The 15422-nt window shown below is 50.0% G+C and overlaps 1 protein-coding gene across 8 annotated transcripts in view; it reads right to left on the bottom strand.

The window, feature by feature from the left end:
- The window catches only part of Dnmt1 (DNA methyltransferase 1), a 45037-nt gene that overhangs the window by 2362 nt on the left and 27253 nt on the right, over positions 1-15422 (bottom strand). For 3 of the 8 annotated variants that reach the window (XM_046437617.2, XM_046437619.2, XM_046437626.2), the window contains 18 exons: positions 15184-15371; positions 14901-15099; positions 12299-12396; positions 11962-12109; positions 10925-11040; positions 10562-10766; positions 10350-10489; positions 8320-8493; positions 5878-6099; positions 5036-5228; positions 4167-4251; positions 3792-3920; positions 3362-3644; positions 2986-3127; positions 1908-2074; positions 1361-1538; positions 690-885; positions 22-188 (listed from right to left, as the gene is read on the bottom strand). In XM_046437617.2, coding sequence (XP_046293573.1) covers positions 22-188; positions 690-885; positions 1361-1538; positions 1908-2074; positions 2986-3127; positions 3362-3644; positions 3792-3920; positions 4167-4251; positions 5036-5228; positions 5878-6099; positions 8320-8493; positions 10350-10489; positions 10562-10766; positions 10925-11040; positions 11962-12109; positions 12299-12396; positions 14901-15099; positions 15184-15371 — 3030 coding nt within the window. The remainder of the gene's footprint in view (positions 1-21; positions 189-689; positions 886-1360; positions 1539-1907; positions 2075-2985; positions 3128-3361; positions 3645-3791; positions 3921-4166; positions 4252-5035; positions 5229-5877; positions 6100-8319; positions 8494-10349; positions 10490-10561; positions 10767-10924; positions 11041-11961; positions 12110-12298; positions 12397-14900; positions 15100-15183; positions 15372-15422) is intronic. The other 5 variants (XM_046437621.2, XM_046437623.2, XM_046437622.2 and 2 more) reach the window with 3 other exon arrangements.

The following is a 15422-nucleotide window of genomic DNA, read 5'->3' as shown; positions in this document are numbered from 1 at the left end:
CTGTCCCTGCCCAGGACCCACCTGCTTGCCCATAGGCTCGGGGTTGGTGACAGTTGTGCTGAAGAAGCCGTCCCACTCAAGCCGTCCGTACAGGCCGGCCCAGTGGTTGTGCCTGTTTCCGGTGTGGGGCAGGCACCAGGGGATGAGGGTGTTAAACTGTCTGGCGGAGGGGTCACAGGCTTTACCTGCTGGAAGAGAAGACTGCAATAAGGACACAGCGGCAGGAAGGAGGGGCAGGAGGGAGGGGGAGGGGCAGGAGGGAGGGGCAGGAGCAGGAGGGAGGCCCGAGGGGGCGCGGAGAAGCTTTGGGTACACGGCAAGCCCCCGCTGTGCATAGCACTCACCCACTGAGCAGCTGGCAGTCCCACTTGGTGGGCAGAGCCACTTTTTAAAAACATTTTTTTAGTTGTAGATGGATACAATACCTTTATTTATTTATTTTTTTTATGTGGGGGCCGGATCGAACCCAGTGCCTCATGCATGCTAGGCAAGCGCTCTGCCGAGCCCCAGCCCCAGCCCCACAGCCACTTTGACTTAACACTCCTGGAAACTAATTTTTTGGGGATTCCGACTTGGGCATTGCCTCCTTAAGCTGGAAGCCCTCGCCAAGTATGGGCTTCTGGGGAAGCCCAGCAGCAGTCCCCTCCCCAGCCCCTACTGCAGGGGAGCCATGATCTTTGGGTCCTAACCTTCCACACAGGAGCAGACTCCACGCAGGGCGCCGGAGCTGCTGCGGCCGTTCTTCTTGTCGTGGTAGGTGTAGCGCAGTTTCTTGGCCAGGGTGCCGTCAGTGAGTTGCACCTCAATGTTGGGCAGATCGCGCCAGTCTGAGCCCGGGGCCAGGGGGATGTGACGCATACGGGCGGCCACCAATGCGCTCATGTCCTGAAAGTGCATAAGGAGCCCTGGCTGTCGCCTGGCGTAAGGGGAACCTGAGTATACACTGTGGCTGGGCATCGCTCTGGGCACTGGGAACACCAGTGTGACTGGGAATCTTAGGGGCTCATGTCATGGGGAGGGGCCAAAAAGTTAACCTAACCCCAGCTCAGGAATGACCACAAGACACTAGGGCCGTAAGAGATGCGGAATAGTGTTTGGGGAGGGCTAGGGAAAGAGTAAGTGAAGGGACAGGGGCAAGCATGACACTGAGTGGATGATACAAGCTTGGATTAGGGGCCAAGAGTGGAGAGGCAGTGGCTATGCATTGGCTACGAGGACCCCAAGAGGAGGAGAGGGCCTAGGAATAGTCTGTGCTGCCTGGCCAGAGCTCAGCCCACAAGCTGGCTCCTGGAAAGTGACTGTCTGGGATGCGGGGGAGCCAGGCTGTGGCCAATGAGGCACCATCCTGAAAAGCCACTACCTTACAGATGTGGTCCCTGAGGATGGGCTGGTAGTGCGAGCCCCGAAGCTGCCTCTGGAACCAGGACTGAGGCTCCCCGTTATAGGAGATCTCCTGCGCCGAGGCCCCGTTCCGGATCTCAGGGAGGTCCGACATCGTGTCCCGCACCGTGATGGTTCGGAACGGACCTGAGCTCAACCTGCAGCAGAGCAGAGTCGATACTGTTGGGATCACACACTGCTGTCCCCTCGTCATAGCTGCCACCCCTGGCTATTTGCACTGCCCTCTCCAGAGCAGACTGCCCAGCTCAGGTCATTGCTGTCTGGCACAAGGGCAGCCTTCTTTAGCTGGTTGAAGCAGAGAACAGCTGTGGTGTGGCCTCTGCAAGGGGACAAACCTAAGATTGGAGGTGGCACAGACCAACCTCATGGCAGGCCGTCCATATACTACCGTCTGGCTCCTTGGCTCAGGCCTCTTGACAGACCCAGCAGCCAACCTCTCCAGGTGAAGCCCATAAACTCACGATGGCCGCCAGCTCTGTGTGGCACAGGGGTGAGAGGCCCCCTACCTGGTGATGTTGCTGACAAACTTCTTATCATCCACCGCGACACTCAGCTGGCAGGCACGGGGTGCAAACACATGCAGGGGCTCTGGGAACAGGGGGAGTTTCTCTCCAGGGGCCGCAGCCAGGATGATGGCCCGCCTCCGGGTCTGGGCCACACCATACTGACCAGCCTGTGAGTAGGGTCAGACATGCGTGTGGTCAGTGGGGCATCTGACCATGTGGACTCAGGACTGGGGCCCACAGCACCTAACTTTCAGAGGACATAGGACAAAACTCGCCTATAGGATTCCTAATTGACCCTGTGGGTTCCTTTCTAGTAAGAGGAACGTCCCACACAGTGGCCACTTGGAGAGGATGAGAAGGAGCTGGTGACTTCAGCCAACTCTTTGGAAAACTGCACGGAACCTCAAGAATAGGTGAGCGCTTTGCCACTTACCTGATGGTGATGGTCACAGGGACAGACTGCTGACCAGGCTTCACTGCTCCCCCTGGTGCTCACTTACTCACGGGGACTGGGGCCCAGTGTCCTCCCACTTTGACAGCTGCTTCATGTTTAGTTATACTCTGTCTGAGCAGAGGTCCATGGAGCAGAGGATTTTCAGCTAAGCCCTGGCCCCTGACTATTCCTATCCCTGCTGACAGGCCATTGGGAGCTTCCTGGAGTGTGACCCTCTGTCCTCTGAAGGTTCTGCACACACACACGTATAGAAGGAAAAGCACATGCTAAGGGGAACTCAGCTGGTTCAGGGCTCTAGGGTTCTCACATCTCCTTGAAGAAAGGGTGAAGCAGCGTATTCCGGCACTCCATGCTGGCTCGCACCCTCCCTAGGCACTGAGGATGCAGCTCTCAAGAGGATACCAAAAGGTGGCCTTGCTGGGGGCTGGCCATTTTTATATCCAAATCCTGAGAATGCCATCCAGGGGAGTGCAGGCACAGGTGTCCACCTCCCTAACCCTAGCCATCACTGCAGGGGACCATGCTGCCATCTGTGGCTTGGACAGTGAGCCTATGTACCCTCTTTTCAGACAGGAACAGTAACCCAGGGACCACTGCCCACCCGGCTTGTGTCCAGGAGCCCACCTGCAGCACGCCAAAGGTACACTGGTAGCCCATGCAGACAAGGCAGCGGAGGGTGAGCTTCAGCACCATAGAGCGCTTGAAGGAGACGAAGTTCCTGACGTTTTCCAAAAGGAAGAACCGGGGCCGGTAGTAGTCACAGTAGCTGTGGGGGGCAGGAGAGACCACGGGAGTCACCCATACAGGGACTCGGGAGAGAGCCATCCTACCTGAAGCTGCTTGGGAGTCTTACTGAAGCTGTGCTTCTTAATGTGCTGGCTCCAGCACTGCCTAGGGATTTCCTGGGTGCACAGCCTAGCGTGGGGCACATCTGGCACTCCCGTCCCGGTAATGTCTTTGTCCTCAGGGAGTAGGTGACAAAGACTTCCATCTCACTTACCTGAGGAAGGAGACCACTAAGGAGTTTTTGAACTTTGAGTAGGTACGAGAGTTGAAGCGGTTCATGCCGCTAAAGCCTTGGCAGGGGGGCCCGCCACACAGCATCTCCACGTCGCCCTTCTGGGGCAGCCTTTGGCCACGGCTGTTGGTCTTCTCCCCGGCCATAACCAGCTTGAGCAGGACATTGCAGTCCTCTGTGAACACCGTGGAGCGGGGGTTGTTCAGCCGGAACGCCTGCGCCGCGGGATCCCACATTTCAATGGCCCACAGAGTCTCGGAGACGCCTGGTGCACACAAGGACAAAAGGCATGCTCTGAAGCCTCCCATAAGAGGCCAGAGCCAGGATGGTGACCAGGGCCAGCAGGGCTTCAGGCTAAAGCTGCTGGATCCAGTCTGACTAGTTCAGAGAAAAGAACAGCCAGAATCCTTACCTGCTTGGTGGAACCCTTCCGACAACCCCCCACAGCCAGAAAACACGTCCAGGGTCCGCAGCTTGGGCAGTTTTATTGCTGTCTCTGGTTCACTCGGCTCAGAGGCCTGAGACTTCGTCTTGCCTTTCCCTAAGGGGAACATGCCACAAATTAAAGCCAACTGACAGAGTCCTACCAGGCTCAACACTTCATCAAAGAGCCTCATTTTGAGTTGTTAACAGCACAGTGTGAGGGAAAGGCAGTGGTTCCGAGTCCGTAAGCGAAACCTACAGTTGGTGCAGCTTAGGGGCAGAGTGCGTGCCCAGCATGCAAGAGGCATTGGGGTTTCATTTTTAGTACTGAAGAGAGAAATAAACCCTGCAGATAATGACATACCTTTCCCCTTCCCTTTTCCTTTATTCCCAGGGCTACGGGCATGATTTGGAGGATCTTCAAAGCTTTTGGTCTTTGCATTATAGGCCTGAAAAGGAGAGAACCACAACAGTCACAAGGAAATGACTTAATCCCTTCCCTGATAGGATACGTAAGTCAGTCTGGCAAAGAGTCACTTAATGTTTCCCCTAAACAGACCCACAGCTAATTAGCCACCAGTATGAGCAGTCCGATTTTTATTTTAGAAACTTTAAAATATATACTTTATCTGGCCAGTGTTAAAACTTTGGCTATGAACATTTGGACTACTCACTCTGAACAGGGAACTGTTACACAAAGGGTCCACCTTCCAATTAGGCCAACAATGCAGGAACCTGGGGAAATGCTAACGTGTGCCGTTTTAAGATAACCCAACATGGAAAAGTCAAGCTTCAATGATGTAAAAGCAAGTAGCTTTATCAGGCTCCTGGATCCTGTCCATGACCACAACTGTCTGTAAGGTAATGTGGGTCTGGCCTGGGCACAGGCACCTGGCTGAAGGGACCAGGTGAGGGACAGCACTGTGTCTCCTGGGAAAGAGGCACCTTTTTCCAACCCACAAAGGCACTGGTTGGGCTACTGAAGGCCACCTAGCAGGCTTGGCTCACAGACCAGTGTTACAGATAGTGCTGTGCAGAATAAAGCTTTGCAAGTAACACCCAAAAGCTCCTGATGAATAGGACTCATAGCACCCAACTACCTGGTTCCTTTCAAAAGTCAAAACCCTACTGCCAGTACTTTTTACGTATAACCTCACAATCAACCGCCTTCCTGAACACACTGCTTTCTCCTAAGTCTGACTCTGATGCCCCTCCAGTGAGCCTGGCCACCACCTCCAAGAAGTAGAAGCGGTCGGGGCCGCCCTCCGAGTACTCCTGCAGGCACTCCGGCAGGTCCTCCCCGTACTCCACGGTGCAGCGGCCCTGCACGGCCTGGAAGTCCACTACGGCCTCCTCGTCACTCCAGTAGAGCAGGTTGATGTCCGCATGGTAGCTCGCTGAGGTGGACTTGTGGGTGTTCTCGGGCCTGTGAGCAGAAGGTGCTTTGTGAAGGATTCTTTTGCTGCAAACTTACAATGAATCAGATGAAAATTCCTCATCTGAAACACCTGAGACAAGAAATGTTTTGGATTTTTTTTTTTTTAAGGTTTTGAAATAGTTTCCATAATGTAATGGAATCTTGGGACTGGTACCTAAGACTAAACAAATTCATTTGTTTCACTGGGCATGGAGGAGCATGCCTGTAATTTTAGCTTTCAGGAGGCTGAGGCAGGAGGATCTCAAGTTACAGCTAGCCTAAGCAATTTGGCCAAGTTGTCTCAAAGGGAAGAGGATGCAGCTCAGTGCAACCCAGATGCCCTTAGGTTCAATCCCCAGGACAAGGGAAGAAACTTTGTCTCACCGCACCTTATACACAAAGCCTGAGGATTTTTTTTTTTTTTGAGGGGTGTGGGGGGGGGGGGGGGGGTCTTACTATGTTGCCCAAGCTGGCCTTGAACTTATAATCCTCCTGCCTCAGCCTCTCAAGTAGATGGGATTAAGGTGTGTGCCAGCATGCCCAGCTTCTACCCAATTCTAACATGGTTTGACCGTACTATGTCAAGCACGACCTGGCTCCAGGTAGCATCTTCTAGAAGAGCCTGCAGCCTCTTGTAGAGGCAAAGACCTCCACTGACCTGTAGAACTTGTTCAGCCTGATCTTGATGTCTGACTCATTGGGCTTGCCATTGGTTTTCTTGGCACAGAAGATCTCTTTTATCCGGCCAATCCGGTAGGGCTCGGGGGCATCCAGGTTGCTGCCTTTGATGTAGTCAGAGTACTTTCGGTAGTGCTCTGGGTATAGATCCTCATCCACAGGCTCCTTCTTTGGGCGTTTCACAGGGCTGGACAGCTTGATGCTGCAGAGAATCAACAATCAGGGACAAATGAGTGTTTAAGCCAAGCAGTGATCAGTTTGGCAGGACGAAGCAGGAACCACCACCATTTCAGGTCCACAGCTTCTCGGCTACTGCAGTAAGGTGCCCTCGGGTCTGCATCAAGACAGACTCTAGTTCAGTTTTAACCACTACACAAAAATTGCTAACTCCCCTCCTGCCTCCCAGGCATGGAGTATTTTGTACTTCTTGGTAAGTGATAAGCTCTAATTAATGAGCAAGAGCAGAAGTGACACAGGAGCACTCAGCTACCGTGGGCATGTCCAGCGTGCTTCTCGGGAAGAGACTAGCAACTTCAAGGAGATGGCTCTGACAGCCCAGGGACCGAGTGATCCAACAGCGAGGCCCCTTGGGACAAACATCCCCACCTCCTAAGAGCTCAGAGAAAGTGTTGTGGTGTGCCGATTTGTGGGTGGTCACTATGGCATGACCTATGCCATCCCAACTGAAACACGTGACCTAGGAGCAGTGTTGGAGGCCCAGGGAAGGCACAGGACCTGGTCAACTCCAGTTTGGTCCAACACCCATGGGAAAGCCAGCTGCTATTGCTCTGGACAGCAGCTGTCTCGTCTTCCCCACTAGGTTCCTCTGTCTGCTGGGCTCCCAGGGAGCCTCAGTGCTGTGCTTGGCCTATCTGATGCGTCAGGAGCACCGGGCAGAAAGCACAACAGGGAGGCCACCCCTCCACCCCAGGACAACCAGTGCCTGAGGGGTGACACAGCCGAAAGACACCAAAGCTGGAGGCACCCTGCTTCCTGTATCCCTTAGCTCAGTGACTGAACTAAGGCTGGGGAGCAAGTTCCCAGTAGAACTCTAGGGAAATGAAACTAGAAATCCAGGAATTGAACCAAGTTCAGAAAGTGTTGGTTTTAATTCCAATCATGCGACTCTTGAGACAAGGAAAGGATCACATGTGGGAATTACCTATGGCTTTGACTTCTTCCCTGGAGAGTCTCAACCCTCCTACAGACGAGAGATCTTCTGAAGCAAGGAACTCATGCACACCACACCAGTACCATAAACCAGGCCCTGGGCAAAGCCCCAAACTCAATCCCCAGAGACCCTGCAGGAGAGGTGCACTCTGCCATCATGCAGTGGCAAACAAGAAGAGGCCTTAGGGCTGGTCAGAGCTGGAGAGGGACCCCAGGTGAGTGCAGCACTCTCAGCCTCTTACAAAGTCACAGCTTCACTCTGGTAATTCAGACGTTAAGGTCCCCCAGAGGCTTCTATGCCCTGGGGGCACTCTTTAGAGATCCTTAGGTCACTGGGCTTGTGCCCTTGAAGGGAATTGTGAGACCCAGCTTCTTTCTCTTTTCCTTTTCTGCTTCCTGCCCGTGGAGAGAAGTTGGTTTCACCATGTGTTCCCTACCACTGATGGCCATCCAGCACCCTCAGAGGCCCAAGCAATGGGCTCTGTGGGTCTTGTACTAGAACCTCCACAGCTGAGGCAAAACACACCTTCTCTGTGTGAGTTACCGTATTTCCTCACGGTTGTTGCCACCACATTAAAGTATATTCACAGACACGCTGTATCCTAATCTTGCTCTAAGGACAGTTTAGTAATGAACGACTTAAGTCATAGTGACAATGTTAAAGTCTTCACATAACAGCTGCACCCCACTTTCTTGTAAGAATATTTGGCATAAAATCTGCAATGAGTGCTGGGATTGTAGCTCAGGGTAGAGCACTTGGCTAGCATGTGTGAGGCACTGGGTATGATTCTCAGATCGCGTATAAACAAATAGTATAAATAAATAGTAAAGTGGCAACCAAGAAGAGGCCTCAGGGATAGTCAGAGCTGGAGAGGGACCCCAGGTGAGTGCATTTATGATCTTCCTGCCTCCGACCCTGAGTAGATGGGATTATGGACATGCACCATCACACCTAGTCCAACATTATTCTTAAATAAGTCCTTAAAGAGCTGGAGACAGCCTTAAAAATAAACATTGACAACTAGAAGATATTAAAAATATCTGATGACTGTAGAGTGAGACACGGAGGTCACCTTGGGCATTTTATTACAGTAATAGAAACTCAACTAACTGCTCAGGGGAACTGCAACCTTTCTAATGGACAGCGGTGACCACAGATGCTAATAGGAGTAATGGGGCAGTGTCTAGTACTGAGGGATGGGGGGGACAGCTATGAGGGATCCATGCCTGGCAAAGATGGGTACTCACTCACTTGAATGTGAAGGCCTCAGGAAGCAGGTACACGCCATCGCCCACCCTATACAGGATGCCATTCTTGGTGGCAGAGCTGTAGAGAATTTTGCTGTCCAGGTCGACAAGCTGCTCCAGAGCCCTGGGAATTTCTTTCTGCCTCATTTCGGCCAGTCGGGCACAGCTTGCACAGAACCTGCAGTGAAGGCAGAAATGTGGCCATGGACTAACTGGCAGAGACTGTGCAGCCACCACCCCCAGTCTAATCCAGAGACTGGTAACCACGGAGGGAATCACAGATGGGGACATCTAAAGGAACTGCTTTCTCATACTTATGGTCACACTTTGAAGGTATTTATTTGGGATCAGAGCCCAGAGAGACACCTTGAGAAAATGACAAGCCAATCCCACTTTTGGGCCATCAATACAGAAACTGGAATATGGTTAACACCACCCGAGTAAGCATGTAAAAGTGGCTCAGTGAGGCGCTCAAACCAGAGGTGCCTCATCCTGCTCTCCCCATAAAGGCTGAAAGGGTGAGAAAAATCCAACAATTTTTTTGATACTGGGCCTCACATGTTAGGCAAGTGCTCCATCACTAAGCTACATTCTCAGCCCTTTCATTTTATTTGTTTCTTGAATTTGTGATCTTCCTGCCTCAGCATCCCGAGTAGATGGGATTACGGACATGCACCATCACACCTAGTCCAACATTAAGGACTTATTTAAGAATAAAGAGGTGGAGACAGCCTTAAAAATAAATATCAAGGGGCCAGGTGGGTGGTGTGTGTCTGTAATCCCTATAACTTGGGAGGCTGATGAAGGAGGATCTCAAGTTTGAGGCCAGTCTCAGCAACTTAGGGTCTCATTAAATTGCTTACAGCCTCCTTATCAATAAGAAATAAAAGGGCTGGGGAATGGAGCTCAATGGTAGAACACCCCTGGGTTCAATGCCTAGTATAAAAAAAAAAAAAACCACCCCCAAAGGACTGGAGGTATAGCCGGGTGGCAGGGCACATGCTTCCCAAATGCAAAGCCCTGGGTTCCATCTCCAGCACCACATACAAAATTTGAAACAAGTCAAAAAGCCAGCAAACTGATGAGAATGCAGAAAGCTCTAAGCGAGCTCTTCTTGCCTTTGCCCTATCACCTGTACTGCAGTATATGAATGGTCCAATTCGAGACGGTTCAGCTTTGCGATGGTGAAGCAATGTGTGTTCAATAGAAACTGCACTTCAGATTTTTAACTTTGATCATTCCCTGAGTTAGCCACAGGCAGCATGATCCTCTTGTGATCTGAGAGCCACGTGGTTCTCAGACAACATGACCACAATGGGAAATAACCAATATTTTACAGAGTGCTCTGTTGTGGCAATTCTGGATAGATATAAAAGCAAACTGCCCAAGATAGTCAACAGTTGAGGCACAGCAGCAGCTTTTTGTTCAGGTGTGAGAAAAATTAGAAGAAAAGCCCAGGGCACTCCTTTTTTTTTTTTTTTTTAAATATCCGGCCAAGTGTGGTGGCACACACCCTTAATCCTAGCAACTTGGGAGGCTGAGGCGAAATAGCCAAGTTTGAGGCCAGCCTCAGCAACTCAGCAAGACCCTGTCTCAAAATTATGGAAATGTAGCTCAGTGGTTGAACACAGGGCGCTCTTATCTCCAGAAACAGAAAAGAAAAAAAAAAAAAATCCCTAGATAGCTACCCACTAGTTAGTATAAAATGGTATAAAAGATCTTGTTTACAGGATAAAATACCCAACTCACACAAGCTTTGTCCCACACTGAGCAACGTATGAGTAGGAGGACACATCGGGCTCCTGGGAGGAAAACTCTAAGGTAGCTAGCTGCAGGTTGCCATAAATGTCAAACCTTTCTGGTTGTCAGAAAGGTTTGGTCAGCAAGGAACCCAATGGAGAGGGAGCAAGCCCACCAGACAGGAGCACCTGGGATACTAGAGGGACTGGCATGGAGTAGGGGGGCAGATATTGTCCTCAAGTAGCAGGACAAGGCCATGGGGAGGGAACCACCAAACCCACTCCTAACACTCACTTGAACTTGTTGTCCTCTGTTGGCTGGGTCTTGGGAGGGGACTCAAATCTTGCATAGTCTTGATCGTACCAGAACTGGTAGAAATAGGTCTTTCCATCATCATGGTCCCCTGGCAGCATGGACTCCGGATCCATACCTCCCTTTGGGGACAGGAATGTGTGTCAGCAACAACCTCCATAGAAAGTAAGGGGTGCAGGGGCAGGGGCACTCACCTCCATCGCCCAGTTTTCCGAGGGAGCTTTATGAATGACCTTGACTTTGCTGTGGATGTAGGAAAGCTGCATGTCCTCACACTCATCCACCAGGAACAGCTCCAGGGGGTCTGATGTGGCCCCAAGGACCGTGTCTGTCCCAGCACAAAACCAGTGAGCGTGGAACATCTGCCCATTGCCGTTGTCCTCCCACAGTGCCGTGACCCTGGAGTCAGAAGACAGGATATGGAGAAAGATCTGACCTACAATCAGAAGCTTAACGGAGTCCCCTGTGGGAACTGGGGGCTTTGGGTTTTACTCTGGTTCAACAGGTACCTCCTACTTGTTTGTGAGTATGCTAAAAACAAGCAGAAGGATACACACCTTGCTAGATACAGAGGTTTTGAGGAGTCATCTGGAATGACAGAGACACAGTCCCCCACCTCCAGGGTTTCCGCGTCAATGCACACCTGACGATAGTAACTCTTCTTCCCATCAGTCTGGAATAAGATGAAGTTCAAATAAGGGTCATCTCCAGGGTCCTTGCTAGGCCTCACCTCTGTGTTCCTCTGGAAATCTTAGACCAAAACATGACTCGGGGCACGGGATGTGGCTCAGTGACAGAGCACATGCTTAGCATGTGCAAGGCCCTTGGTTCAACCCCCAACACCCCTCAAAAAAAGTTAAAAACATAGGCTAGGGATACAGCTCAATTGCAGTTGGTAGAGTGCTAACCAAGCATGCAAAGGCCCTGGATTCAATCTCCTAATCCTAGTGGCTCACGAGGCTGTCAGGAGGATTTTGAGTTCAAAGCCAGCCTCAGCAACTTAGTGAGGCACTAAGTTACTCAGAGAGACCCCGTCTCTAAATAAAGTACAAAAAAGGTCTGGGGATGTAATTCAGTGGTTAATGCTCCTGGGTTGAATCCCTAGTACAACAACACCAAAAAAACTAAAACATACTCAATCCCCAGCACCAACACCAAAAAAAAGTTAAAAATACAACTCATGGGCTGGGGCTGTAGCTCAGTGGCCTTGCACATGTGAAGCACTGGGTTCAATCCTTAGCACCAAGTAAAAATAAACAAAATAAAGGCATGCTGCCCATATACAACTACAAAAAAAAAAAAAAAAAAAAAAAAAAAAACTCCTCACAATTTCATTCAAAAATCACGAGCTTGGACTGGGGGTGCAGCTCATAGAACACTTGCCTAAAACACATGAAGCCCTGGGTTGAATTCCTAGCACCACGAGGTTGAGGGTGGAGACAAAGCCCCTCTGGAGCTAGGCCATCACTCCAGCTCCTTATGGAGCACACAGGTTCTTGGCCCCAGGGTCCAGGCTACCACGAGGGAAATTATCAGACCACTTGCTCCTCAGGAGCCCGCGGTAAATCAAAGGAGAGTCTGATCTGAGGATTACCTTGACGGCCTCCCCAACCCAAGAGATCCGATCTTTGTTCTGTTTCTTTTTCTTCCCTTGATGCATTTTTTTGGGTGATGGCACCTCTGGGATGTCGTCGTCAACTTCTTCATCATCATCTGCCTCCTTCATTGCCATATTGGGACACCTGCAAAGTCACTTGTTGTAAGGACCTCTCTATGAGGAGAGTCAAACCAACAGAGGCTGTTGTAGTCTGGGAGCAGGGACCAGTCTGGGATGACCCTAGACATAGGACTCCTGCCTGCTCTACACCAGGCAGGCCCTTCTGCACAGCACACCTGCACCAGCTGCCATGAGAACAGGTGGCCCAACCTACCTCCTCTTTAGACAAGCTTGCTTGCTCCGTCCACTGCCACCAAATTTAACCATGTCCTTACAGGCTTTGCACTTTCCACACTCAGGCTGTTGGCAAACCTGAAAAATATCATTAAAAAGGCAAATGAAGAGCTGGGGCTGGAGCTCAGAGGCAGAGCGCTCTCCTGGCATGCGTGAGGTGCTGGGTTCGATCCTCAGCACCACATAAAAGTTATTATGTCCACCTATAATTAAAAAAAAAAAAAAAAAGCAAATGAAGCCAGGCGCCATGGCGCACACCTGTGATCCCAGAGGCTTGGGAGGCTGAGGCAGGAGGATTGTGAGTCCAAAGCCAGCCTCAGCAACAGTGAGGTGCTAAGCAACTCAGTGAGACCCCATCTTTAATACATAAAAGGGCTGAGGGTGTGGCTCAGTGGTCAAGTACTCCACCCCCCCCCCCCGCAAAAAAAAAAAAAAAAAAAAAAAAGGCAAATCAACTGGCCATAAGGAACCAATCATTTCTGGTGAGTTTGTTTTAAAAAACACATTTAACATTATAGGAGGAATGACAAAAGTTAAAAACAAGATAGCATTCCAGATTAGCAAGGATTATTAAGCAGCCAGACAGGTGGCATGGGAAAGGCACCACTCAGAAGACAAATTGGTAAAACCACCTTGGAGAACAATTTCCAGGTAAGTGCACACCACACCCTGGCCACTCTACCTCCAAGATGACACTCACAGGAACCTTGCTCAAGGATGTCATTTGTAATACTGAGAAGCTGCCCATCACTGAGGAATAAGTTGGGATGTTCATAAATGAACTGCAGTGGGCTCTCTACATTTGTGAGTTCCACATCATGGTCCAACCAGCCACAGATTAAAATATTTGAAAAAAAAAAAAAAACCCACACTATAGGGACCTTTTCTTGCCATTACTCCCTAAACAATACAATATAAAAAAACATTTCCAGGTGGGCATAGCGGTACATGTATGTAATCCCAACTGCTCAGGAGGCTGAGGCAGGAGGATGGCAAGTTCAAACCCAGCCTCAGTAACCTAGGGAGATGCCATCTCAAAAGGGCCAGGCACATAGCACAGCAGGAGAGGCTTGTTGAACAAGCCTGTGTACCATTCCCAGCAGTGCATTTCCATAGTGTTTACATGATATCTGGTACTATAAGTGACCTAGAGTTGATTTAAAGTCCCCACAAAGAGGGACTGGGTTTGTACCTCAGTGGTGCTTGCCTTGCACATGTTGAGGCACTGTGTTCAATCCTCAGCACCAAGTTAAAAAAAATATTGTGTCCATCTACAACTAAGTTAAAAATAAAGTGTACAGAGGATATTTGGAGTCTACGTGCATATACTATGCCATCATATAGGAGACTAAAACATAAGGATTTGTGTTCAAGGGGTGTCTTGGAACCAATACCCCACAGTTAGAGATAGCTGTATGCACACCTGTATCCCAGCAACTCTGCTTCTAAGAGAAACTCACAAGAATTTTTGCTCCAGGATGTTGCTGCAGCATTACAACATTAATGTCATGGAGGAGTCCGTTGAAAACAGTTATGATGAGTTAACTATCTCTCTGTTAACACATCAGTTGCATACAACTGCAGTTATATTACAAGACTTCAAAAGTAATAATCATTTGAATCATGCATGCTAAATAAATAAAAACAAAACAAGAATGGTGAAGATGTGCAAACCCCTGCCGAGGGCTGCTGCTGAGGAAGACAGGCAGAGCTGCGAGCCAGCGTGAAGCATAAGTGGCAGTTCTTTAAAGGCAGAGGTGCAGTAGCTGCCTCAAAGAAACTAAAAAACATTCCAAAGTATGTGCTCTCTGGGCCATAGAATTTGGGGGTTAATTTCTCTACAGTAAATACAGTTGTCTCTTGGTATCTGCAGAATCTGGGATTTGCCCCAAACAAGACAAAAACAAAAAGATGTTCAAGGCCCTTATACAAAATGGGTATTTACTTGGAATAAATGTGCATCCTCCCACTTTAAATCATCTCTAGGTGTAGAATCCCTAACACAATGGAAGTGCTATGTACAGAATTGTCACCATAATCGCTTAGGGAAAAGCCTGTTTGCATTCAGCTCAGATGCAATCTTTCTGAATACTTTTGATCAGCGATTAGCTCACTACAAGATGTGGAACCCATGAATACAGAGAGACAACTACATATGTTTAAAAAAAAAAAAAAAAAAAAAAATCAAAGAGGTCTCTTATGACCTCCAATTAAGTTGAATCAAGCACCTACTTTGGCAGGAAGTTTGAGACAGGTGGCTCCTGGGAATGGCCTCTCGGCTATGGGTGGTAGCTGCTACCTCAGTGACCACAGGGAGCCTATAGACTCGCGTGAGGAAGTGCAGAAGACCGAAGGCCCCCAGGAGGCCAGGCTCTCCAGTAAGTGACAGTGGCTTACTGTCATGCTTCAGACTGTTCTATGCAACATTCAGGTTCTCCCCCAGACCACTCTTTCCCCACAATTCTACTGTAGGGGCCACATTTGAGCAGTAAGTCTTGAGGCACAAAGACAGGAGCTGCACAGGGATGTGGCTGGGACCTGGGCCAGCTCAGAGGGACCTGAATGCAGCTCAGGTGGATTACCTCGCAGACTCCACACCGCCGGCGTTTAAAGGCATTCTCTTTGTCCTCCCTGTCATCCTTTTCAATCTGCTCTGCGAAGAAAGTGTCAAAGATCTGGTAGACTAGTTTGGTGGTGGTGGCTTTTGTGGGTCCTTTATCCTTCTCCTTGGCAGGATGCCTGATGGTCTGACGTCTTTCGGCTCGCCTAAGGGAGAAGCGTCTACCATTTTATGTGACCGGGACACTGGACACAGGAATCTGTCCCAGTCTCAGCTTCTCACTTCAATTCCCGCTACACCCTTACCTTTGTCCCAGGGTGACCCCTGCCAACTTGATGAGGTCTCTCATACAGGGGGTCAGGAAGATGGGCTGCTCGTCACTGTCCTTGGCGTCATCATAACTCTCTACCTGGCTCACCACAAACTGGGCGTGTCGAAGGAGAGAATCCTCTGTGAACCGATTCAAGTTGATTGTAGATGGGGGAACCGTGGTCTTGGAAAAAGATAAGAAAGTCAGATGTTTCCAACTTTTTTTGTGGTGCAG

The sequence above is a fragment of the Marmota monax genome, unplaced genomic scaffold (genome assembly GCF_021218885.2).
Source record: "Marmota monax isolate L192 unplaced genomic scaffold, Marmota_monax_Labrador192_F-V1.1 WCK01_AAM20220418_F8-fsc00021, whole genome shotgun sequence".
Lineage (NCBI taxonomy): Eukaryota > Metazoa > Chordata > Mammalia > Rodentia > Sciuridae > Marmota > Marmota monax.
This window is presented reverse-complemented; position numbering and strand designations above follow the sequence as displayed.